Genomic DNA, 25,898 nt, shown 5'->3' on the forward strand with positions numbered 1-25,898 from the left:
TTTCTGCGTTAGTTTCTTTCCAAGGTATCGTACTCCGGCCATATCGTGATCTGCGATTTCCTTTTCTGTTTGGTTTCATCCCTTGACTCGAGTGGAGTGTGTCCGTATGTCTCTGGGTTCAGGGTTTCCAAAAAAGAATGGAAAGGTACTGTTGAGGGAAAATCTTATTTTTCCTGACCAAAAAAATCTCATTTTCCCTCTCAATTTCGAAGTTACCAAAAAAAAATAATAGTGTTAGTTTGAAATTTGAAAATCATTACTAGGTTAAATAAAGTCTCATATTGCCTACCTGAGATGGTGGAAGAGTCCATCGCGAAGCAGCAAGTCATTCTAACTTATAGAGCTTTTTTTCTTCTTCTTCTTCACTGGATTCATCTCTGATTCGATTAAAGAAAGAAAGGAGAGATTGAGCCCTTGATCCAACGGAAGGTGGGTTTTTCAGTTACCGAAGGTGACTTTTTTCCGTTTTATTTTCCTGCTTACTGTCCATTCCACTTTCTTTCTACCCTCTCTGTTTGCATTCTCTCCTTTTTGTTACGAAATTTAGGGTTTTATGATCTCGACAATTATTCTGTTAACAGTAGATGTTGTTTGGGGGCTCGAATTGAACCAAATTATCTACGATTTGATTTTACCTTTTCCTAGTGAAACAATAACATTGGATCTGGATTGATTCTACAGCATTCCGAGGAAAATCTCCCTGCCCCCAACATCCTTCCAAACCATTGGAGTGAATTATGGTAGAAAGTTGTGAAATCATCCAAAGACCCAAGCGTATCTGTCGGTAATTCTCAGTCTCTGCATTTGGGTATTGCAGGTTGTTATTTTATTTATTTTTTCAAATATTTATCTTCTCACCTCATCTTTTTGATTGATTCTTGATTCTCAGAGGGAGAGGAAGAGGACGAGGAATTGGACGAGGAAGAGGAAGGAGAGGAAGAGGAGTCGGTGAACGTTGTAGCAGCGATGATGTTCTTGTAGAGATTCTTGCTCGTTTGCCCCTAAAATCAATTTTTAGATTCAAATGTGTGTCAAAGAGATGGCACCAACTTATCTCAAAAGATTATTTCCGTGCTAAAATAATTGAGAGAAACAAATTGGATCCTGGCCCCTTATACTTCTTCAAAACCCCACTGGACAACGACTTCCACTACTACAATATCCGGAACTATCGGAGAAAGACTTTGTGTTTCTTGGCAGAGGCCAAGAGTAGGGTAACGAATTCCAGTTTTCCTCTTCCTCTTCCTCTTCTTCCTGGAAGTAAGAATATTAAGTTTGGAAAGGGAGTGCGAGTGAAAGTGAACTCTGATGTCATCAATGGAGGAATTGGAACTGTTGATGATGATGATGATGAGTTTAGATACTTCCTCCCTACTTCAAATGGCCTTTTACTCTGTTTTGTCAGCCATTGGAATAACTCACAGCTTCCGCTTCCCTGGACGTGCCCCAAGAATCCCCCTAGCAGGTGTCACTTCTTCTACCGACATGTCAGCAGGTACTACATCTACAATCCCCTCACCAAGCTTGGTTACTTGCTTCCTTATTCCCCTAATCAAAGCAGGCGACAATTTAACTCTCATGATAAAACGAAGCCCTGCCCGTCGATTGGGAGAGACTGTGTAGCTCTGGTTGTTGGATCCAGTAGTGATGATAATTATGATGATGAAGGATACAAAGTTGTGCTTCTGCAGGCTTCTCTATCCAAATCCAATGATAATATCATTGAGTTGGAGACTTTCTCCTCCCACACCGGGGAATGGCGGTTATCCACCGTGACCGTAAGTGTTGATACTCTCAAGTGTTTCTCATTCTATTCTAAATACACTTCGCTTGTCCAGGTGATAAAAGGAGCTATTTTCTGGATGGTTTATACTTTTAAACTTAAATACATCATTATGTGTAAAGATTCAAAGGAGGAGGAGGAGGAGCATAATCCTGCTGTCATAGAGATGCTTAGCGTTCCATGTGACAACCAGATCTGCTCGGCTATGGCTGCCATGGGCGAGTCTGTTGATGGTTTACTCCAAGTGGTAGGGTTGAATTATAGTTATGTAGGAGATTCTATCAAGATATGGGTTTATCATCTACAGGATTGCAGATGGTTTCTGAGACATCAATTGCCAATATCTGATTCCTCTCTTTTGTCTCCTCGTCCATTAGGGTTGATTCCAATTTCCTTTCATCCACTAAATCCAAACATTCTGCTTATCTATTGCTCTGGTTGGATCCATGCTTGTCACCTCAACACTACTCCAATGTTAAGTGAACCATTAGTTGGGTTTAGTGTTTTGAGTTCAGCTACTATACACCCCTATTTGCCCCCACCATGGCCCATTTCTCCTTTCCCAGCTGCTGCCCAGAAAAAATAGAAGTCCATTCACTATGGTATGGCATTCATCCTCATACGTTTGGAGTTTATGGCAATATTGCAGGCACCTATGTTGCGATGGGCGGGCAAGTAAGAAGCCATTTTCTATGGCCTTCATTATATTCTTTTTTCCTGAAAATAATGCAGAACATAACTTTTTTTTTTTTTTTCCCATTTCCTGTTTGTTTTTTCAAAGTTTGTATTTCATGCTACATGGGTTTCTTTTGGCTGTCATACTTAAAAGACTTTGCCTCTTCTAAGAGAACAGAGAGAAATCACAGAAGATGTCACAAAAGAATCAAATATGTACAGCATATTTTGTTGTCAATCTAATCATATTGAGAGTAATCTATTGTTTGAGGATTATATGAAGTTGTCACAACTCTTCCATGTCTATAATTATCAAAGAAGGGAAAAAACACTTCCCTTGTATTTGAATTTGTTTGAGGATTATATGCTTTTCAGTGAATGTTAGTTCGGATTTGTACCGCACTCCAAGGAACATCTTCTCACGTTCTTCCGCCAGCCAGCCATTGGAGTTATGGTAGAAACTAGAAAGTTTTGAAATCATCAAAAGACCAAGCATATCTATCAGTAAATTCTCAGCCCCTCATTGATGCTACATTTGTAATAGATCCGTAGCTAGCAATTTCAATTCTTTTTTAGGATACGTCTAAATCGTTCATATTATCAACTCATTTATGTTGGCATGTCTTCTTGTTCTTCGAAATTAGGTGCCCACTTGCCTTGATTTCACCAAACAGATCATACAACGGAAATTGTTGTCTCCCTTTGGAGTTCTTCCTTAACCTCTCTCAATAGCAAATTGGGGTTTAGAGAATTAACAGAGTGGTTCTTAGTTTCTCTTCGCTTCTTCCCTGGCTCTCTCAATGGTAAATTAAGGTTTCTAGAAAATGAAGTGGCAATGGAAGGTAGGGTAATTTTAGAATTACGATAACTTAAAACGCAAGGTAACAGAGAGCACTAACAATTTGGACTAATGTGTCTGATGCAACTCCAACAGTTGAGTGCTTATTTTTATGTCATTGCATTAAGTACTCTGTTTTGCAATCTCAAAACAATTTGGCCCTAAAAAATATAATTGGAAAGAACCTTATATCCTTGTTGATGGAAACCTTTGGGAATTGCAGAATCTTTGTAAAGCCTGGTTGATCCCTAAACCGTTTCCTTCTTGCTTCCAAGTATTCTCCACAAGACTGGTGTGCTCTATGAATGATCTCTTTAGCTGTTGGAGACCTTCTACCAAAACATACTTCATTCCGAGCCAGCCATACTGACCAACAAACAAAAGAGAAGAGGGTGATAGTTTCTTCACTAACACTCTTGGATGCAAAATTCATACGGCTCCAAAGCTCCAAAACGCGAGTTAACTTGGGGGCCTCTCCTAATCGGACTGAATGGGTGAGGCTGCATTGCAATCAAATCACACAGCTAGGGCAAATTGGCATTCAAAAAGGATATGGTCAGCTTTTCTTAAAGGCACCCACACCAACTTGGATTAGCAGGGATGTTTCTTTTGATCATATTCTACCCAGTGGTCATTCCCTGAGAACATGTTCTCCACCAAAAGAAGGAAGAGATTGGACTAATATCATGTCCATTTCTGACAAGGTAATGTACCATCTATTTCCTTGTAGATGTGTGACATGTGTCCCAACATCACATCAAAAGGTTGATGTCCATTTATAAGTCACATCAATTTTGCCAACGGTGGGTTAGTTGAGCAGTTGAAAGCCCAAGTATTTGATGTGATTTAAAATGGATTTCAATCATTTGATGTAACGTTGGAACACATGTCATACATCCACAAGGAAATGAATGGTCCATTTCTGAATAAATTTTCAAAGAGCTTGTATCCATTTGTTGTCCCATATGTCTATTGAGCCCATCTACACATCATCATCAAACATCTTCAGGCCCAAGAGGGTTTATTCTCTTTTTTTGCTTCGAGAGAACTAGTGTGAGGGAAATAAACGGCTTTGATGAATTCGGCCCCAAAAGGAGGTAGGATCAGCCCATGATCTCCTAGCTACCTTAGCCAAAAGCGCCCTATTATGAAGCACTGGTTCCGAAATCCCAAAACCGCCGGGAGGGAGGTGTTCCACAGAGTGCTGTAGAAACACAACAGCAACTGAGTGAGTAAAAGTCCAATGAAAAGCAGGATTGCATGAAAAGAAGAACAAATTTGAATGAATACAAGCGAAGTATCTTTTTACTAGAATACTTCATATCTTCTGTTCAAACTAGGGCTCAAAAATGCATCGAGAGAACAAGAAAACAAAAAGCTCTATAAATAGAGTGTTTATGAAAATCTTAGCCGTTCCGAATGACTTGCATCTTGGCAATGGACTTTTCTCCCACAACAAATGTTGAAATTGGGGACTTTTTCATTGAAAGGTAATAATGATTTTTAAAATTTTGAAATTTCTAAATAAATTTGCAATTCAAAACGACGGATTTTATGAGATTTTGAAATTTAGAAGAAAAAACGAGAATTTTCTTTTTTCACTAAAGGAGTGATATTTTTTGGGGGTCTTACCTCCTTTCTTAGTTGACCAAATGACACTTGGACCCCCTTTTAAATAAATAATATCACTTAACTCCTCTCATAGTTGGCAAAGTTATCAAACACCTCATTTTTGTTAGTTTTTTTCTTCTTTTTGTTAAATTTTATTTTTACCGTTAATACTTTTTTAAATTTCCAAAATACTCTCAATGAAAACATATTTTAATTTAAATCCTACATCACCTTTAATTACTGCTCTAGTTAAAATCTTAAATTACCTGCAATTAATATTATTATTACAACCTAAAATACCCTCAATTATTTTAATAGTTAAATTCTAAATTAGTTTTATGATTAAAGGTAATAATGATTTTTAAATTTTTAAATTTCTATATGTTTCTTTTTCATTGTAACCATTAAAAAAAAAAACAATCAATCAAAATAAATTTAACAATCTTTTTATTTTTTATTTTTTTATCTCCTAATGAAAGAAATGCATCTAAATTAAAAGACATAGCGGTTTTTGTGGGTCTTGAAATAAAATTAATTAAGGGTAATTACAAAAGTTACTAATTAAGCTTGTTTAGTTCTTTTAGGGATGAATCCACAAATTTCATTCCACAACCAAACATCTAATTTTATAAATTATAACTCCATAGATTTGAAATCTCAGACCCATGTAAAAGATAACGGTTTAAATAAATTTGCAATTCAAAACGATGGATTTCCTAATGAGATTTTGAAATTTAGAAGACAAATGGAATTTGGACTAATTTAAAAATAAAGGAGTGATATTTAATTTTTTCTTATCTCCAATCTTAGTTGATCACACAGAAACTGGACCCCTTTAAAATAAATGAATATCAAGTAACTCCTCTCATAGTATGGCATAAGCTTGATCCAAACCACATCAATTTTTGTTAGTTTATGCCTTAGACTTTTGTCAGTTAAGACTTCTAAATTTTAAAATAATAAAACTAAATGAAATTTGAAAAAATAAAAGTTAACGATTACAGATTTTAATTATCAAAACTAAATGACATTTTAAAATTCAAAAGTTAACAATTAAGTTAAAATCTTAAATAAAATTACTTGCAATTAAGATTATTAAATTTTAAAAATAAAAATAAATGAAATTAAATTTAAAAGTTAAAATTCTAAATTAGTTTTATGATTAAAGCTTTAAAATGCTCCTATGTTTTTTTCTCATACGTCTCATATTCATGGTACCATTAATTAAATTAAAACAATACAAAAAAAATAAATTTAATATTTTATTTTTTTTTATCTCCTAATGAAAGAAATGCATCTAAATTAAAAGACATAGCAGTATTTGTGGGTCTTGGAATAAAATTAATTAAGGGTAATTACAAAAGTTATTAATTAAGGTTGTTTGGTTACTTGAGTCTGAAGATTTAAAAAATCTGGAGATTTCAAATCTATAAGGTCATGGTTCATAAATTTAACTGTTTAGTTAGCCTGAATATTTAGAATAAAATTTGTAATTTCATACTAAAAAAACAGTTATCGAGTCATGATTCAAATGTTTAACGCTTTTATAATAAATATGAAATCTCTGGATTCATATAACCAAACAGGTCCCAAAGGTATTTTGGAATTCTAATAATAATAGTATTCGAGGGTAATTTGAAATTTAAACTAAAATATCTTTTTAATTTAGGATAATTTAGAACTTTAGAAAAGTATTTAAAGGGGGACATTTTATAACTTTACTAGGTAAGAGGAGAAGTAAGTGATATTATCTAGTTAAGAGGGGGTGTAAGTGCTATTTGTCCAGCTAAGAGGGGAGGTAATATTTACCCTTTAATATTTGAAAATCATAACTAGACGCCGCTGTTGGCGGTTCTTCTTCACTGGATTCATTTCTGATTCGATTACAGAAAGAAAGAAAGGAGAGATTGAACACTTGATCCAACGGAAGGTGGATTTTTCAGCTCTCGAAGGTGACTTTTTTTCCGTTTTCTTTTCCTGCTTACTGTCCATTTCACTTTCTTTCTATCCTCGCTGTTTGCATTCTCTTATTATTTTTACGAAATTTAGGGTTTTATGATCTCGACAATTATTCTGTTAACAGCAAATGTTGTTTGGGTGCTCAAATTGAACCAAGTTTTCTACGATTTGATTTTCCCATTTTCTGGTGAAACACTAACATTGGATTTGGATTGATTCTACAGCACTCTGAGGAACATTTCCCTGCAACCAACATCCTTCTAAACCATTGGAGTGAAATATGGTAGAAAATTGTGAAATCATCCAAAGACCCAAGCGGTAAATTTTCAGCCACTGCATTTCAGAATTAGGGTATTCTAGGTTGTTATTTTATTTTATTTATTTATTTTTTCAAATATTACGTTGTTTGTAATAGATCCATAGGTAGCTATTTCAATTGCCTTCTGTGTACATTTATATCCTTCATTTTATCTCCTTATCGTTTTGATTGATTATTGATTCTTAGAGGAAGAGGAAGAGGAAGAGGAAGAGGAGTCGGTGATGTCTTCTCCTTGGAACGTTGTAGCAGCGATGATGTTCTTGTAGAGATTCTTGCTCGTTTGCCCCTAAAATCAATTTTTAGATTCAAATGTGTGTCAAAGAGATGGCACCAGCTTATCTCAAAAGATTATTTCCGTGCTAAAGTAATCGAGAGTAACAAAATGGATCCTGGGCCCTTATACTTCTTCAGTACCCCACGGGACAACTACTACTCCTCTCTGAGCTTTCGGAGTAAGACTTGGTCTTTCTTGGTCGAGGCCAAGAGTAGTGTAACGAATTCCAGTAATAATATTAAGTTTGGGAAGGGAGTGCGAGTGAAAGTGGACTCTGATGTCGTCAATGGAGGAATAGGAATTGGAATTGGAATTGGAATTGTGGGTGATGATGAGTTTAGATACTTCATCCCTTCTTCAAATGGCCTTTTACTCTGTTTTGTCAGCCATCGGAATAAGTCACTTTTGCTTCCCTGGACGTGCCCCAATGAGAATCGAAATAGCAGGTGTCGGTTCTTCTACCAACATGCCACAAGGTACTACATCTACAATCCCCTCACCAAGCTTGGTTACTTGCTTCCTTATTCCCCTAATCAGAGCCGGCGGCAATTTGACTATCATGCTAAAACGGAGTCCTGCCCGGGGATTGGGAGAGACTGTGTAGCTCTGGTTGTTGGATCCAGTAGTGATGATAATTATGATGATGAAGGATACAAAGTTGTGCGTCTGCAGGCTTCTCTATCCAAATCCAAATCCAATGATAATATCATTGAGTTGGAGACTTTCTCCTCCCACACTGGGGAATGGCGGTTATCCACTGTGACCGTAAGTGTTGATACTTATAAGTGTTTCTCATCGTATTCTATATACAATTTCCATGCCCAGGTGATAAAAGGAGCTATTTACTGGACGCTTGGTACTTTTGAACTTAGAGCTATCATTATGTGTAATGATACAAAGGAGGAGGAGGAGGAGGAGCATAATCCTGCTGTCATAGAGATGATTAGCGTTCCATGCGACGACCCGATCTACTTGTTTAATGCTGGCATGGGTGAGTCTGTCGACGGTTTACTCCAAGTGGTAGGGTTGAATTATTGTTATGGAAGAGATTCTTTGAAGATATGGGTTTATCATCCACAGGATTGCAGATGGTTTCTGAGACATCAATTGTCAATATCATCCTCTCTTCTGTCTCCTCGTTTATTAGGGTTGACTGTAGTTTCTTTTCATCCACTAAATCCAAACATTCTGCTTGTCTATTGCTCTGGTTGGATCCATGCTTGTCACCTCAACACTACTCCAATGTTAAGTGAACCATTAGTTAGGTTTACTCTTTTGAAACTAGCTACCATACACCTGTATTTGCCCCCACCATGGCCCATTTCTCCTTTCCCAGCTGCTGCCCAGAAAAAATAGAAGTCCATTCACTATGGTATGGCATTAATCCTCATACATGTGGAGTTTATGGCAATATTGCAGGCACCTATGATGCGATGGGCTGGTAAGAATCCATTTTCTATGGCCTTCATTATATTCTGTTCTCCTGAAAAATGCAAAACATAACTTTTTTTTTCCATTTCCTGTCTGTTTTTTCAAAGTTTGTCTTTCATGCTACATGGCTTTCCTTTGGCTGTCATATTTAAAAGACTTTGCCTTTTCACAGTAGATGTCACAAAAGAATCAAATATGAACAACATATTTTGTTGTCAATCTAATCATATTGAGAATACCCTAGCTTTATGTAATTTGCGTGTAGTATAATGAAACTTTATGCAAAACTTGAATTTACATGAGCTGTAAGAGTTGTCTACCAACATGCTAAACAGGTATAAACAAGGTAATTCCACCACGCATTCTGAAACTTCAGTGATACAGCCCAGCCCTCTCCGCCAAGGCCTCACCCATGAGAGCTGTAGTCAATGCCATGGGCTCTTTTACTGCAAATCAGGGACTGGCATTTGAGTCTCTTACGATAAAACCAATACAGCCGGTAGGAGAGTCATTTGGAGGGTGATAGTTTCATCACTTCACTAATACTCGTAGATGCAAAATTCTTACTGCTCCAAAGCTCCAAAATGCGAGTTAACTTAGGGGCCTCTCCTAATGGGACTGAATGGGTGAGGTTGCTGTCTCTAGAAGCCACCCACTCCTCTTGCAACATGGATCAGCAGGGATGTTTCTTTTGATCATATTCTACCCAGGCCGTTCCCTGAGAACTTGTTTTCCACCAAAAGAGGGAAGAGATTGCATCCATTTGCTGTCCCAGATGTCTATTGAGCCCATCTAGCAGAACCTTCCTACATATCATCAGCAAACATCTCCAGGCCCAAGAGGGTTTATTCGCATTTTTTGCTTCCAGAAAAATAAATTTCCTTCATCTGCTGAATGATTTTGTGTATATATATATATTTTAGATAGAATATTTTGTTTGATATTTTAATAATAGTTTATTTATTTATTTATTTTATTTTTATGGAATTACAGTTTGAGAGGGAGAGGTTAATTTTGAAGAAATTTATCTTCTTCATATTTTAGATAAAAAAGGATCATTTAAATTCAGAGGGGGAGGGTAATATCAAATTTTCGTATTTTCTTGGTAAATAGTTGGAGATTTTTGCAAATGGAGATCATAGTATTGTTGTTGTCTAGTTAAACAACTTTCATTGTCTTGAATTAGTTCTATAGAAGCCTCTAAAATGTTTTAATTATATTTCTCATTAGAAAAAGTCAATTTGCCAACGTAGGATTGTTCGGTTGGTAAGACCAACGCATCGTGAAGATGTCGTGGGTTCAACTCATGCTAATGTCATATGTAATATATTCCTTTATAGAAAAAGATGCCTTTGTACCTAGAGGTGTTTGTTTTAACTTCTCTAATGTGCTCTGCCCTCTAGTAGGCAAGTCACTGCAGTACTTACACCAAAATGCTGCTCTGATATTGCATCCACAACTGAGCACCATTTCGATGGGAGTTCTCATGTCACAGTTGATGAATGCACCTTATGAACATGCCAGCTTGCTTAAGTTGCTGACCCAATCTATCTAGCATGTTGTATATAATTTCTGATTCAGGATGTGATCTATCTTGCACTGTAAATTCATGAACCTCATTATCAACTCAATATAACTACCTCCAGGTGGCTTTGAGGATTCTGTATTTTTCACTTGCAACCTCACCATATAGCAACTTCATCCAGCCCAGTGGCATGCTGATGCAAAAATATTAGACAAGCTAGATTGCATAGTTCCCTGAATATGAGGGTGCAAAACTTTACAAGATGTTCAACTACCTCTTCCGCAAGTCCAACATTATTATGAATTCAACATGCCAACAAAAGGGTGCGATTGCATTAGGCTCTGCAAGCATTATCTTGGTAAAGTCAACTGCTTCCTTTAAGTAATCACCATGTACCATGTCCAAGAAGGTCGGTCATGCATTCTTTGTTTTTAAGTTGGAGAACAATACCCAAGTCTTCCTCCTTAGAGAAGTAATGTCATCTAGGGAAATGGGTTTGGAGTATGTGGAATATAAGGAAAAGCAGGAAGAGAGCAGTTTGATAGAGCTGTATGGGAAGGATCACTTGGTGCTGACAGATTCAAAAGCTGTGGTGAAGGAAGACTGGTTTAACATCAAGAATAAATCTATTTGCAGGGCCAGGATATTAAGCTTGATCTGGTTAGGTACTTAAACAATGCATCTGATAATGCTGAGAAATTCATGGAGCGGTTGATTATTAAGGTCTGTGAATGGGTGACATCCTTGGCACCCATTTCTTCAAAAACTCCAACTTTGAGTTATTATACACATTTTCCATTTTGCATTTGAGGACCGGAGAAAGGAGAAGAAAGGATCGGACTCTTCAATTTTACATGATTACACTTGTATGTATTGTTAATAAAATGTAGAATGCTAATCATTTCATTCTTTTTATTCTGATAAACAAAGGTTTGGATGGTAAATTTTGTGCTTCAATGAACAAAGATACATATACATACATATACAGTACAATCTTCTGGGTTGTCTTTATTATGTACAGAAAGACTCGTAACATTGGAGAATATGAAAATCCCCATTCTTCTTAAAAAGCTGAATGGAGAGCTTCAAGGTCTCCATAGGAACAACTTAGGAGATGAAGCAGGTTCAAAATTAGAGTGTGGATCACCTCCAGTGTGCTCCTCTGACAGTTTTTAACTACATAATTAACATGGGCTCTTTAGTTTTATATTAAAAATAGTTGAGAAATGAAAATTTAGTGAGCCCATCCTAATAGTGGTCAAAAACCGTTAAGGAAGCATATTCTTCTCCCCTGACGGAAAGGTGATGCAAGCTCCAAGGCTACCATAATCTTTAGGTTGTTTCTCAAGTTTAACCAGCATTCCCAGAACTTCCTTCATATTGGGTCTATCTTGTGGATCTTCAGCAGCGCAGCGCATGCCAACGCGTAGAAGCTCGAACATCTCCTTCGCACCCTCGCTAGGCCTAAACCCCAAAAGAACCAAAACATTCCAGCCCAGCCCGTCATCATCCCCACTTTCATGACCTACAACCCTTCTAGCCCAGTCAATCAAGCATTCGTCTCCTCCATCAATGGCCCACCTCGCCGTTGCCAGCTCCATTGCCAACACCCCAAAACTGTAAACATCACCATTCGTCGTTGCCCGCCACGTATTCCAGTACTCCGGCGCCACGTACCCAACCGTTCCCGCTACCATAGTGCTGACGTGGCTCTTGTCGGTGTCCACCAGCCTAGCCAGCCCGAAATCGGTCACAAGCACCCTCCCTCTCTTATCTAACAACACATTACTAGCTTTCATGTCCCTGTGTAGGATGGGTGGGGAACAGTCATGGTGTAGATAAACCAGCGCACGTGCCACGTCAGTCGCCACGTTGATACGCATGTGCCACGTCAGCCTGTCCCTATCCGTAATGAAATCCTCCAAGCTCCCACCATCCACGTACTCGTAGACTAACAGGTTCTCCTTTCCATGAACGCACCAACCGTAAAGCGTCACGAGATTCGGATGCGGCCAATCGGTACCGTTGCAACCCAATGCCTCCATTTCGGCTTTGAATTCTTTCTTCACTTCCAAGCTTTCTCTCTTTAGCTTCTTGACTGCAACTTCTCTCCCATCAGGCAAAACCCCACGATAAACAGTGCCAAATCCACCATGGCCGATGATTCTTTCCGGCAAAAAATTCCCGGTGGCCGTCTTTAAATCGTTGTAAGTGAATGCCTTCTTGTGAATTACGTTGACATCATCCATCGCTTTTGGTGTTGAATCGGCTGAGCTTAAATCTAAGCCCTCTAATGGAGACGGAGACGTTGTCAATGGGTTTAATAGGGTGTAGAAGGCGATACACATGCTGAGCAGCAAAATCCCACTCGATAGTACAACCGGTGTGAGAGCCAATAACACAATAACAATCGTGGATTTCTTTCGCTTTCTCGATGAATGATTTGTTTTGCTGTTGCCTGAATGTTGATTATGTCTTGCTTGGTTGTTGCCGTACATGAAATCCGGAAGAATCAACAGACGGTCACAGATGAATGAATCGTTCTCGAACGTGGCCAATTGTCCGGTCGATGGAATTACGCCGGTGATTAGTGGGTTGTATGAAACATTGAATCTGTTCAGTTCAGACAATTTGTTCAAGCTTGTAGGGAACTCGCCTGAGAAATTGTTGTGGGACAAATCCAGTTGCTCCAAACACTTGATGTCGCCGATTTCGGAAGGTATTTCACCAGAGAATCCATTGTAAGAGACATTCAGAACCATCAGAGGCATTTTTGCAATCTCACCAGAGAATTCTCCAGAGAAATTGTTGTTACCCACATGAAGAAGACTAAAATTCTGCAACCTAGCGATTTCTGGTGGTAGCTTTCCAGAGAAATGGTTTCCTGTGAGCTGAATATAACCACTGATTTGTAGAGTTCGAACCGACGAATTAGCCGTACAGATTGGGAAGACTCCATAACCCTTGATTAATGAATCCCAGATTCTTCTGCATTTCTTCAATGTGAACTGAGAATACACAAAACTGAAAGGAGGGTAATTCGCCGGTATACACCGCTTCATTGCCATACACTGTCCAGAACTGAACGGAGCCCTACTGTCACCCCTATTTGATTCGAATGTTGGTGTAGGGTTTTTGGCAATATTTGATATCTCAGAAGGAATCGTCCCTGATAACTGATTGTTTGAGAGGTTTAGCCATAATAGACTACTGCAATTCCCAATCTCATGTGGTATTTCCCCTGTAAGTGAATTGTTCGAGAGCATCAATATTAAAAGAGAGCTTAATTTTCCGATCGTTGGAGGAATCCTCCCTGTAAGTCTATTGTAGGAGAAATCTAATGCTTGGATTGCAGAGAAATTACCGAATTCCAACGGAATGCTTCCATTGAATTGATTGAAAGCAAGGAGCAAATACTTCAGCTTCCGCATTTCAAATAATTCAACTGGTAGCGGACCAGTGAACTGGTTGTTACTGAGATCTAATCGAACAAGTTTTGGCAACTTGAGAACTCCTGATGTGATTAATCCTCCGGTGTAGTTATTCCCATACAATATAAGATATTGTAGCCGCTCGAATTTTCCGAAGATTACCTGTATTTCTCCTCCGAAATAGTTCCGGCTGTAATCGAGAAATGCTAAATTACTCAAGTTCAGCAATGATTCTGGAATTTCTCTTGATAAAAGGTTCTTCCCCAATATCAGAGTTTCAAGATTTGATAGCAACCCAATCTCGGATGGAGTAACCCCAGTGAATCTGTTACTTTCCAGGTTCAGAAAATACAAATGCTTGCACTTGGATATCTCTTTGGGAATCGACCCATTGAAGTCGTTCCTCGATAAATCCAGAAATTGCAGAGTACAGTTCTCTGTGAAAATTGAGCCAGGAACTTCTCCAGTTATGTTGTTCTTCGATGCAGAGAACCATACTAACCTCTGTAACCCCAACCATACTTCGCCAGTGAAATGGTTATCACTGAGGTCGAGATTTTGCAACTTCAGGCATCCATCAAAGCAATCATCAATCCTGCCTGTGAAATTGTTCTCAGAAATGTTTAGAGTAACCAAGTTGTTGCAGAGTGCTGGGAAATTAAATCGAATTCCACCATAGAATCGATTACTTGTGATGTCGAGTGTTTCTAGTCTGGTCAGTGCAGTAAGATTGAGCTCTCCTTCAAGGATATTCTCAGAGAGATTTAGATATCTTAGATTCTTGCAACTGTTCAGATAATGATGGACGGACCCACCAATTGTGTTCTTGGAAAGATCCAATTTTGAAAGCTCAGTTACATGAGAAAAGTTATCAAACATCTTGCCTGAGATATTGGAGTTGGAGAGATCAATTCCAATGACCCGTGAATCATTGTCTCTGCAAGTAATCCCAGACCATTCACAAGGAGAGGAATTGTTGTTCCACCCCACGTATCTGCCTCTGTAGAATCGATTGCTATCTTGAAGAAATGTCTTCAGTTGAAGCAGGGCTTCTTTGTCGCTCTGTAGAGAGCTTCCACCAACTGCCTGACCTGGAAGGGAAGAAGAATTTGTAGAGAATAGAAATTGTCATTATTCATTAATGGAGTTCATATGAGCAGAAAATCGAATAAAAGAAGGAATTTTTGTGGGGCACCTGCTATTAATATCAAGAACAACATCAACCACCACCACCATTCCGACATGTTTCAGTTGCGGTGCAGTTGTTCTTCTTTTTTTTTTTTTTCTTTTTTTGTTTCAGTTGCGGTGCAGTTGTTCTTCGTTCCCTACAATTCTTGGTTGCCGCATGGAGAAAACATCATTTTGCATAGAATGAAGAAATTGGAGTGCTGGCGTTCACCGACCGTGACCCAAAATAAATACGCGAATCACAGTGTGAGTAATGTTTCCATATATCTTCTGTATTTTCAAATTTAGAAGATAATCTTCAAGGAGTGAGAGTTTGAATCTCATCTGTTATACAGATCTTTCAATGGTCCTCAGAGGAGAAGGAAAAGCAATTCCAATTCCGCCCGCCGCGGCGCCGCCCATTTTGACTCTCCTTGATCTCTTGCGTTTACGGTTAGAACAGAAGTCCTCTACCTTCAAACTGTCCATGGTTATTCTAACCAAAAGCAAAGCAACAAAAAAACTGTTCATGGTTATCAAACTCCAAATCGAATCGGCCGTTTCGATCACTCACAGGCTCACAGCAGTTTCCGATACGACTCGGCGATCCTAAAAATGGTAACTCTCCTTGGATTCAATCTTGTTTTATTCCTAATTTTTTCCTTAATTGGGATTATATCATCAGCATTATTAATAACAGAGAAATGATTTACTTGAACATAATACAATCTACGCCAAAAAAAAGAAAAGAAAATAACCCTAGAATGTCATTTTGGAAAGAATCAAAGAAATTTGATAATCATTTGGGTCCATGATATGAATGATCAAAATCATCATAAATTTGTTGGAACAGCTAAGCATGAACATATATGCAATAGATAATAGGATCTCTTTATTTTAGAATCTTTATATTTTTGTTAGATGTGCACCATCGAAATAGGGGCTTGTCTAGTAGATTTGGACCGGATCAATGAGTATAAAGAAGGCTATATAAGGATCCTTTTTGAAAATTTGAAAAGAATTAGAAAGGAGCACAATTACGTGAAAGGAAACAAAAATTCTCGATATATCTATGTTCCAAGTGAGGTGATGGAATAGATTAGCCACTTTTATGTTTTCCTTTTTTTCTTGTGAATTAGTAGTTTTATATTAGGGGAGTGTCGAATCCGTGACCTTGACTGAACAACTTTTCATTGATAAATTTCTTGTGTTTTTTTTTTAATTTTCAAGGAAAAAAAAACTCATGAGAGAAACTCATTAGGCTGATGACCCATGCACCCGTACATAGGTCCTGTTGTAATCTGTTTGAAGTTTGAGCTCACTGAAGAAAATCTGGTCTAAGCTTGTTCTTTTAAAATGAGGGTTAGCTTAGTGGAGTCATCACTTTGATTCTTCTAATTCATAGTTGATCCCCATTCCCAACAACTAAGATATAAGTTTGAATACCTTTGTAGAATCAAAGGTTAATCGAGTATTCATTTTCCTTCCTTGACCATACATACATGTTGAGTTACATCAGGAATCCAAGGTTAATTTATTAATTTCCACAAGAACAAGAACGCTGCTTTTGTCTTACCTTTTTTCTTTATTACTCTCATGAAAACTAAGTGTTTACGTCAGATTATATATATAATAGTCAGAATCTACAGAGTCTACACGCACCGCCCAAGATGAAACTCTGGTGCAATTAATTGGAAAAAACATACATGCTCTTCGCCTACGAGGTGAGAGTTTGAATTTTGTTCAGCAGGGATAAAGTATAGTTATTTCCTTGAGAAATAAGTCAATGTGCATGTAAACTGGCCTGAGCCAACCTCTGTTCCCAAAAACAGAGAAGAAAAAACAAATTCAGTAATGATGCTTGTTTGATAAATACCAAAGAGAGTGTCCATCATAACTACAATGTGGCTAGGAGCTTGTGAGCAAAACTATGGTCGAAGGTGGATCTAGATCTCCTGCGTCCAGTTCTTTGTGCGTTCATTGGTCCAACCACGGATGGATGAATCAGATGAATCAGATGGTCTAGCTCCTCGGCACAAAGACGTGGACGCAGAGAATATGCTTGACGAGGCATTTGGCCTGTTTGAACATTTTGAAAAACAAATGTCTCATTACAATTGCTTGGAGAAGGGGAAAACTATAACTTATTTCTTTCGATTGAATGAAGAAAGCTGTAACCAAGGACTTGGAAACTGACTTTGAACGTGTGTAGATGAAAGCTTGGTTCTCATGGATGGTTTGAATCTATTTTAATCTGTCTTAACTTGGAATAACACACAAGTTCAAAACGATGGTCATCAGGTAAGGTCCATATATATAATATTTTAGTCATAAATGAAGGTCAAGGTTGGGCAAGGATTGAACCTTTGAACAAGTCATCTTCAACTCGAGTACTCGACCCTACTGCTAGTATATTTTTGATAAATGTAGGATAAAAACATAGAATCGTGGATGTGTTTTGTTATTTTCTTGTCAGGGTTGAGTTCTTCATTTCGCCTAATCAGGTAGGTTCAAGCGATGAACAAGTACCTCATGGCCAGCGCAACCCCTGTCCCCCAATTTTTTTGAAAATTTCCCCTCCAACCTCCTCTTTCCATATGTGAAATATTAACACCTTTTCTTAATTTTTTTTCTAAATTTTCCTCTCCCCATTTTTTTATTAGCCATCTTTACATGTGTGAAATATCAATACATGACACCCCAATTGGAAAAAAAAATTTTTAATGACAAATACAATGAATAGATAAATCATTATTTTTTTTGTGAAATATTGGTACTTAGCCTCCTTCAATGTAAAATCTTAGCTTCGCCCCAGGGTTCAAGATTAGGGTAAAGCTAGGGCACAGAGAACACTATTTACTGACTGACCGAAAAAAAATTAATAAACATAATAATACTATTTACTGTGGTGGAGACGGGAGACCTACCCAAATTGTTGAAAACCTGGGCCTGGGTTCCAGGGCTCATCCTAAGCTAGCCCGGCCCAAGGCTAAGTGGTTACATTTTTCAGCACTGGTGAGCTCAAAGCAAGCTGGGTTTGGCTCTCCCTTTGTATATGTTTAATATACATTATTGTGAAAACTTAACTCAAAGGAGTGGTTGGTAAAAAAACCCAACAGCTCCAAGTAAGAAATCAAACAAAGTTCAAATCTCCTAGGACCAAGAGGCCTAGCCATATGCCTATTATGTACTTCTATTGCTCAGAATTAATTATATAGATGTGTTTATGATGCATTTGGTTACCTGATTCAACGAAATGAGCCGATCGTATGGAATCATCCTGAATACTGTTTGGTTATCGTGAATATGTAAAATGAATCCATCCTGAATTAGTCTTAAAAACTGTTAAAACTGTTAAGAAATAATAACAAAGAAAAAGACGTAATATTTTGAGTGACTTACCTTGGCAATTTCTGGATCTCATCAGCAACGCTTGAAAACTCACCCAAGCGTAAACCAGCACAATCCATTCCCGTCGCATCATTAAATTGATAAAGAGTAACATGGATGTTGTGGTGCTGGCCCAACGGGTAGTAGGATACTACCACTTGAAGGTGTTTCTACCTCAGTCTCCTCAGCATACTGCCACTTGGCTCCAACTGGATTTGAGTTAATAAGTGATTAGGCAAATCAACTTGCAAAAATCATCTATTAAACACAAGATTATAGAAAGAAGCTAAATAGAATCTTTCAACATAACTCCAAGGTGAGGAGTGAGGCCAAGATCCAGCCCAACATGGGCAAAACCCATTCTAAAATTAGGGTGAGTGAGGCCAGGATCTAAGCTGACATACATGATCCAGCCCGACATAGGCAAAACCCTTGTCAAATTTAGGGTGATCTCCTAGAACTCACCTAGCCATGGGTCATTTTACAATAAGAGAAATAAAAATATCAAACTGTAGATATAAATTTCTAACATCAATTCTTTACAACTTTGAGTAGCAACACAATACCATCGATAATACCATCAAGAAAACTCCTTGACACCTTCCAGATACTTATTCTTCCCTCCACCCCCATCAGATTGAAAGGTCATAGACTAGAAATTCCAGTTCATTAATGGAACAAAAGACATCTTTGGCCATGAACATCCCCAAGCAACAAATTAAAACAACTTAACACCCCCAGAAAAAAAGGTCAACAAATTCTAACTTAAATTAGTTTTTTTTCTCTTCATATTTCAGATAAAAATAGGGTGCTGTATTCAGCGCCAATGTACCCGAGGACTATAGGAAGCTCCATTATCATTTCTCTTCCTAAAAACCGCCATTTTTACTCCATCTAGTGAAAATGCAGACATTCTTAATCCACCCAATAATCCCCATATCAAACTCAAATGGAATCAGACTGCAAGAGGCATGTTTGACCATCTACAAAATGAGAAAACTACATAATTTATACTAACAGTTGCACAATTTGATTTGAAGATCATTACATACAAGAGAATTACAACCAGGCTATCAGGTTATATAGTATATATTTAGTTAGAGAGAGAGAGAAAGAGAGGCAGCAGATTAGTTGTTGCAGACTTGTAGTGTCAAGTGTCAACTATAATCAATAAATCAATCATTTATTCACTTTAGTAGCAACAGATTAGTAGATACACAGCATAACAGCATAGGGAAGGGAAGATGAAGATTTTGAATATTCTTATTATCATATACCCTCCCTCTTATGATCCCCTTGCACCTGTTCTTCCAGCAGAAAAAAGTAAAGAAAAAAGGGAATGAAGTATCAAAAGAAGCACTTCTCATGTAACTGTTTTATCCTGAGAAGTTATCAGATTTCTGTTTCTCTCTTAGCTACTATGTATGTATTTCCTCTTGAATTCACAGTGTCAACCCATATTCAATTTTTTTTTCATCTGTATTTCTTGTTCCAGCCTCACAAGTCAACATTAGCCTCCTATGTTCTCCATTTTCTCTCTCAACGCCAATAAATTTTTCCTGTTAAATTATATATTTATATATTCTCATGGTCTTAGACATATAATATTAAAGTCCAAACTCCAACAACAAAACATCCACGGAACTAACTTTCTTTTTCTTACTTCTTCTTTTTTTTTTTTTTTTTTTGGGGGGGGGGGGGGGGGGGAGGAGGGGTTCAAAACTTACTGTTTATTTTGAAGCATAAACAATAATAGAATAACTGAATGGGTCAAACGAGTAATATAGAACAAATAATTCACTAGGTTCTCACTTCTCAGTATGAAATGGAGAACCAAATCAACCAACAGCTATTTACCATACAGGATGGATTGAGTTCATTTTGGGGGATTCAGATGAATTAGGTTCATAGATCATATTTCATATTCCATATATGGTTGATAACTTTTAGTACAGATTTGACCATCATGGAAATGAATATTGAGTACTACAGATTTCGGCCATTACAGTGCAGATTTCAGCATAACAGCATAACATTTTATAGAAAACTACCTAAACATGATAGAAGAGAAATGAACTCACTCTAGCTGAATGCATATAATATAAGATTGAGTTCAGAACAATTTAGATTAACATTAGCTAAAGTCATGAAAAAACAAAGCCAACTATATTTACAGCATATCCAGAAGACTGACTGTCCAATTGCTTCAAATCATCAAAAAAGAAAAACCAACTATATTTCCAAACACACAGCAAAATTATGTTAAGAGGTCTCAACCAACACACACAAACCTAAAATAAAATCATGGAACAAGGATTTTCATCTCTGAATATGGGAAGAAAGGTTTCTCATAATCTTTAATTTTTTATCAAGCAGAGGAAATGAAGAGAGAAGTAAAGAGCAGAAAAGGATCCTCGAAGAAGCTGAAAGGAGAAGGATAAAGGAGATAACAATGGATGCTTCAAAGTAGAACTGGGTTTTGTGGGTTTCTTTTGGCTAATCTCTCTCAGGAATTGGGGCGATGGCAATATCTGAATTGTCCTCCAGTGACTAAGGTAGTAATGTTTGTTGCAGAATCAGTGAATCAAATATGCTTTATGTGCTTGACCTTTCGCAATCAAAAGAGCCCCTCAACAAAAACAGTTGGGCTAAGACTGCATACAAAAACTGCATCCCCCCCCCCCGGGGGGAGACTTTGCTTGTGCGTCAGCCTTTGGCATGAGGTTCGCCCTTTTCTTTTGACCTTTAGCAAGAATGATACAAAAGAAAGAATTTCGACCAAAATTACAACAAAAGGGACATGAAAGCAAGAAAGCAAAGAGAACAATCAATCGCACCAACACAAAAGAGAACAGCCATATTCACTGATAATGAAAGACCGGAACCGAGAGTTCAAAGGAGACAGCTAACTCTAAACTCTCAATGAAATTCAACATAAAGTCTCTCAGAAATCAAAATTAAAATCACACCAAGCATGTGATGTTTGCAACTGGACTCAGACAATGTTGGAATCTAAACACACTACTACTAACTAGAAAATGGTTTTATACATGAAAATAGAAAGCGCTAATGAATCAAAATCCTCTCAACACAGCTTTAAATTCATAGCACAAAAATACCAAATATTTGCGGGGATTATCGAGACTTGGGATTAAAACCAGTGGAGCATTTCAAACTGAAACAGTAAAGTGAGAAAGAGGCATGATCTTAACATTTGAAAGTTCGAAGGAGAGTGAAAGAGAGTCCGGAGATCAACATACCTCTCCATGGATGGAGCTCTGTCTCTCGAAGAAAGAGGTTTCAGCTCTCTTCCATCGCAGTTTCACCCTCTGTTGAAGCGTCTCTCACAGCTCCCTCCCTCAAAGAAACTCTGTGTCATCAAAGGTTTCTCGTGGAAGAAGAGACTCAGTCTGTTGCAAGATTTGGATGTTTAGGCCCGATAGAAATGAATCCAGGTATTCATGGGCTTATATACTATGGGGAATCCCTGGATTCCATCTCAAACCCTTGAATCCCAGGATTCCAATTTTTGGGCAAAAGTGAGGATTCCAGGGATTCCTGAACCCATGGATGTTTGTTAGCCAAACAGTTTTTAAAAACCAAATCATGATTCCATGGATTTGAAATTCATGGAATCAGGTAACCAAACGCATCATCAATGTCTAATTATATTTATTAGAAAAAGACAACTTCTGACCACCTATGGGGAGACATTTTCATTGCCCTTTTCTCATGAATGAATGCCTTAGTAGTGTACAGTTTTGTTTTAACTTCTCCCATCTCCTCTGCCCTCCAACAGGCAAAGTTCAGTGCAAGCTTTACGCAAAAATGCTGCTCTGATATTGCTTCCACAACTGGGGCCCATTGAAGGGGAGTTCTCACATCACAATTTAAAAATGCTCCTTGGGAACATAATTAACTTGCTTAAGATGCTGACCCAATCTATCTATCATGTTATATATTCTTTCTGCTTCAGGGTGTGATCTATCTTGCACTGTAAATTCATGAACCTCATCATCTAACTCAATATAACTAGCTCCAGGTGGCTTACGGGATCCTGTATTTTTCATTTGCAACCTCACCTTAGCAACATCACCCCAGTGGCCTGCTGCCGCATATATATTAGACAAGACTGCATAGTTCCCTGCATCTGAGGGTGCAAACTTTACAAGATGTTCAACTACCTCTTCCGCAAGTCCCACATTGTTATGCATTCGACATGCCACCAAAAGGGTGCCCCAGATGATTGCATTTGGCTCCACGGGCATGTTCTTGATAAACTCAAATGCTTCCTCTAAATGCCCCCCTCTTCCAAAAAGGTCGATCATGCATCCATAATGCTCAATTTGGGGAACAATCCCGAAGTCTTCCTCCATTGCAAAGAAGTAACGTCGGCCCTCTTCAACAAAACCCCCATGGGTACAAGCACACAATACACCAATGAAAGTGATTCCATCAGGTACAAAACCTTCTTGTTTCATCCTTGAGAAGATCTGGAGAGCCCTCCCACTAAGCCCATGCATAGCCATTCCTTGGATGATGGCATTCCAAGACACAACATCCCTTTCAACCATCCCTTCAAAAACTCTAAATGCTTTTTGTAAGTTCCCACATTTGGCATACATATCAATTACTGCATTGCACACTTGAGTACTACATATCAGTTTACTCCTCTCAACTGAGTTGTGAACCTTCTTACCCAAACTATATAAACCAGATTCAGCACAAGCAGCCAAGATGCTAATTAGAGTACCATCATCAGGCTCGAATCCAGCACTCTCCATTTCATTGTACAGTGTAAATGCCTCCTTGGCAAGTCCCTTCACAGCATAGCCAGATATTATGACTGTCCAGGCAACCAGATTCTTGACAGGCATCTTATCAAACAACAGCTTTGCCATGTCCATGTCCCCAACCTTGCTATAACCAGATATCATTGTGGACCAAGAGACAACATTTCTTTCAGGCATATTCTCAAACAACTCAAAGGCTGTGTTCATTTCCCCGGCCTTAACATACCCATCAATGACGGTGTTCCAACTTACAGTATCTTTGTGAGGCATTTCATCGAAAAGCCGACGAGCTGCACTCATATCACCGGATCTTGCCAGCGCAGCAGTCATGGAATTCCAGGAAACGACATCCCGATCTTCCATTGCTGCAAACAGAATCCTCGCAGCAGCCACACCAGAAGCCCCACACTTGGAGTAACTGTCAATCAGAGAATTAGGCACAAAGATATCAGCATAGAAACCAAATTTCTCAATATGAGAATGGATCATTTGGACTTGGCGAAGACCAAATCGACCACAACAGGCCTTGAGAAGAAATGGGTAGGTGAAATTGTCAGGATGCACGCCGTTCTTCTGCATATCCAAGAAGATAGAGAAGGCTAAAGAGGGCTGGGAGTTTTGGGTGAAGGCTCTAATGAGAGCATTGTAAAGAACTATATTTGGTTCCTGAATTTGACTGAATACATTCATTGCTAATACCATTTGGCGACATCGAGAAAAAGCAGTAACAAGCTTTGGTGTCACAAAAGGATCTTGGTGGAGATTGGCTTTGAAAATTTGGGCAAGAAGTTGCTTCAATTCGCTGATGTTGGAGTAGTTTTGGAGCTCCCCGAGCTTTTGTTCAAACAGTCGTCGTCTTGAGACCCACTTTGGAGTTCGAATGGCAGTCGACACTGAAATTGTATCTGCCGCTGCTAAAGTGTAAGACATGAATCACAGAGATTGGCTATGAATAATTTACAGAAACGCAAGCCAGATGGATGGTTTTTCAAAGAAGAAGATAAAGCAGGCTCCGGTGGAATGGAATTGGAAGAAACAGTGAAGGAAAGCTTATCTTTGCGTTTGCCTCTAGTTTCTGTGCATATGATTCGCTATCGGTGGAAGCTTTCGCTATCAGAGAAGCTCTGATCTTGGCAAAGAATCTAGGGTTTCATTATCTAACCATTGAAGGCGATAACCTCTTCCTTATCCAACTGCTGTCATCGACGATAGATCAGTCAAGCGTTCCTTGAAGAGTTCTTCCTATCATCTGGGATATTCAGCACCTGCGACTGTTCCCTCCATACTCACCATAGTGCTGCAGTCAAGCTCGCGTCCAACGCAGCTTTTTTTTCGTCCAAACAAAAAAAAATCTGCGTTGGACGACGAGCTTGTTCCGTCCGCAACACCATAATACGGATAAGTTTTCGTTTTATCAGAAAAATAAAGAAGAAAGGACGTGAGAGTAGGATCACAGCCCAACGTTTCCACATACGAGGTCAGAGATCCAATCCCCTAGGGGCCAGGAGCCAAGCTCTGCCTATATTAATTATATTAAAAGCGTGTTGATGATGTAGTCGTGGTATGCGCAAGCTGGCCTGATGAACATCATTCCAAAAATAAAAAAAGAGTTCAAATCATATTGGAGTACGGAGATAAAGTCCTGTTTTATATCATATTATCATACTACTATATAAAAGGAAAACCTCCAATACCTGTGGTAAGCAAATTAGTTGACCAAAATATCCTTTCTTAATTGACATGTACCTTCACAAATAACCTGAAACTACCCACCGAACCCCTTAAAAGCTGGACAAAAGTGACAAGCTACACACCCCAACATTACAAAACAACACACCTGATCTATGATACTCACACTTCTCTGTTGTTTCACAATCAGTGCTGCTTAGGTCAATCCATTAAATTAAACTAAACTTTTCAACTTTGTGTGTTAGTTTCTTAGTTGCCAATTGACTCTCACGCTTCTCCGTTTTAATCAGTTAATTGTGGGTTTTCCCGAATTTATTATCAATGTTCTTTGTTCATTATTTTGTTCACCTTGTTCTTTCACCATGCTTGATAATTGCTATTCTGTTATTCTCTTAAAAGTAAGAAGGAAAAGATTAGAAAGCGAATACTGACAACTAAGAGGAAAGCAGTCAAATGGGTATCAACAGAATGCCTTCTTCCACTTTGCTACCCAAAATCTGATTCAAGTAGCTTAATTTGCTGGATGTTGATTTCTCGGCCTTTAAGAGGTGGGATTTGCGGCAAAAAAATGTGTTTCCAATGGGAAGAAGAGGATAGGGAGGGATTGATCAAGATACCATTAGACAACAAAAGAAACTCCACTTTTCTTTTTCAAGTCGATGAAGAGAACCTATTGAAGTTGATCTCTCTTGTACCCCCTTCAGAGTTCAGGCAACGAATTGACATCTCAAGCAATGTAGGGTGAAGCCTCATTTGGTATTATTATTTATTTATTTTTATTATTATTGGTAAGGTATTAGCTTCGGTTCTTGTTTGTGGCCTATTATAGACTTGTTCTTTGACGCGTATGGATTCGTTGTGTCTTCGTCGTATTATGGTTCGCACTTCTACTCATTTACCAACTATTTATGTTATAACCATAGACTTATATTGGTTACTGATGTGGTTACCACTACACTGGGAATGTTATGTTTTACGTTTTGTTTAATTTTCCTCAATCTTGTCTTATGATA

General features: G+C 38.2%; 3 protein-coding genes and 1 pseudogene across 10 annotated transcripts; 2 read left to right on the forward strand and 2 right to left on the reverse strand.

Annotated features, from left to right (window-relative positions):
- Positions 1-285: 285 nt before the first annotated feature.
- LOC149020201 (F-box protein At5g03970-like) lies at positions 286-3,005 on the forward strand. Of its 2 annotated transcripts, none has more exons than XM_089148305.1 (3): positions 286-429; positions 646-784; positions 890-3,005. In XM_089148305.1, exons 2-3 carry the CDS (start codon positions 738-740, stop codon positions 2,367-2,369), a joined length of 1,527 nt encoding a protein of 508 aa, XP_089004431.1. In that variant the 5' UTR covers positions 286-429; positions 646-737; the 3' UTR covers positions 2,370-3,005. The 2 variants fall into 2 exon arrangements, with proteins under 2 accessions (XP_089004431.1, XP_089004430.1); XM_089148304.1 differs by having other exon boundaries at positions 682-784; positions 890-3,004.
- Positions 3,006-6,724: 3,719 nt separating this feature from the next.
- Positions 6,725-11,551, forward strand: LOC149020202 (uncharacterized). Of its 4 annotated transcripts, none has more exons than XR_016172165.1 (4): positions 6,725-6,859; positions 7,091-7,184; positions 7,372-8,900; positions 10,537-11,551. XR_016172165.1 is itself a non-coding variant. In XM_089148308.1 (4 exons), exons 2-4 carry the CDS (start codon positions 7,147-7,149, stop codon positions 8,286-8,288), a joined length of 606 nt encoding a protein of 201 aa, XP_089004434.1. In that variant the 5' UTR covers positions 6,725-6,859; positions 7,091-7,146; the 3' UTR covers positions 8,289-9,825. The 4 variants fall into 4 exon arrangements, 3 of the variants coding, with proteins under 3 accessions (XP_089004434.1, XP_089004432.1, XP_089004433.1); XM_089148308.1 differs by lacking the exon at positions 10,537-11,551 and having other exon boundaries at positions 7,372-7,935; positions 8,285-9,825; XM_089148306.1 differs by lacking the exon at positions 10,537-11,551 and having other exon boundaries at positions 7,372-9,824.
- LOC149020203 (putative LRR receptor-like serine/threonine-protein kinase At1g74360) lies at positions 10,380-15,249 on the reverse strand. Its single transcript, XM_089146821.1, has 4 exons — positions 15,042-15,249; positions 11,707-14,937; positions 11,435-11,524; positions 10,380-10,489 (listed from the first exon to the last, which is right to left on the reverse strand). The coding sequence occupies exons 1-4, from the start codon at positions 15,088-15,090 to the stop codon at positions 10,380-10,382; spliced, it is 3,480 nt and encodes a 1,159-aa protein (XP_089002947.1). The 5' UTR covers positions 15,091-15,249.
- Positions 15,250-16,274: 1,025 nt separating this feature from the next.
- Positions 16,275-24,605, reverse strand: LOC149020204 (pentatricopeptide repeat-containing protein At3g29230 pseudogene; annotated as a pseudogene). 3 transcript variants are annotated; one of them, XR_016172168.1, is made up of 3 exons: positions 19,407-24,605; positions 18,416-18,577; positions 16,275-18,337 (listed from the first exon to the last, which is right to left on the reverse strand). The product of XR_016172168.1 is annotated as a pentatricopeptide repeat-containing protein At3g29230 pseudogene, transcript variant X3 (transcript). The 3 variants fall into 3 exon arrangements; XR_016172166.1 differs by having other exon boundaries at positions 16,275-18,577; XR_016172167.1 differs by having other exon boundaries at positions 16,290-18,612; positions 21,664-24,605.
- Between the last annotated feature and the right edge of the window lie 1,293 nt (positions 24,606-25,898).

Source organism: Hakea prostrata, chromosome 3, assembly GCF_041222555.1.
Source record: "Hakea prostrata isolate BN-2017 chromosome 3, UWA_Hpros_2, whole genome shotgun sequence".
NCBI classification, from domain to species: domain Eukaryota; kingdom Viridiplantae; phylum Streptophyta; class Magnoliopsida; order Proteales; family Proteaceae; genus Hakea; species Hakea prostrata.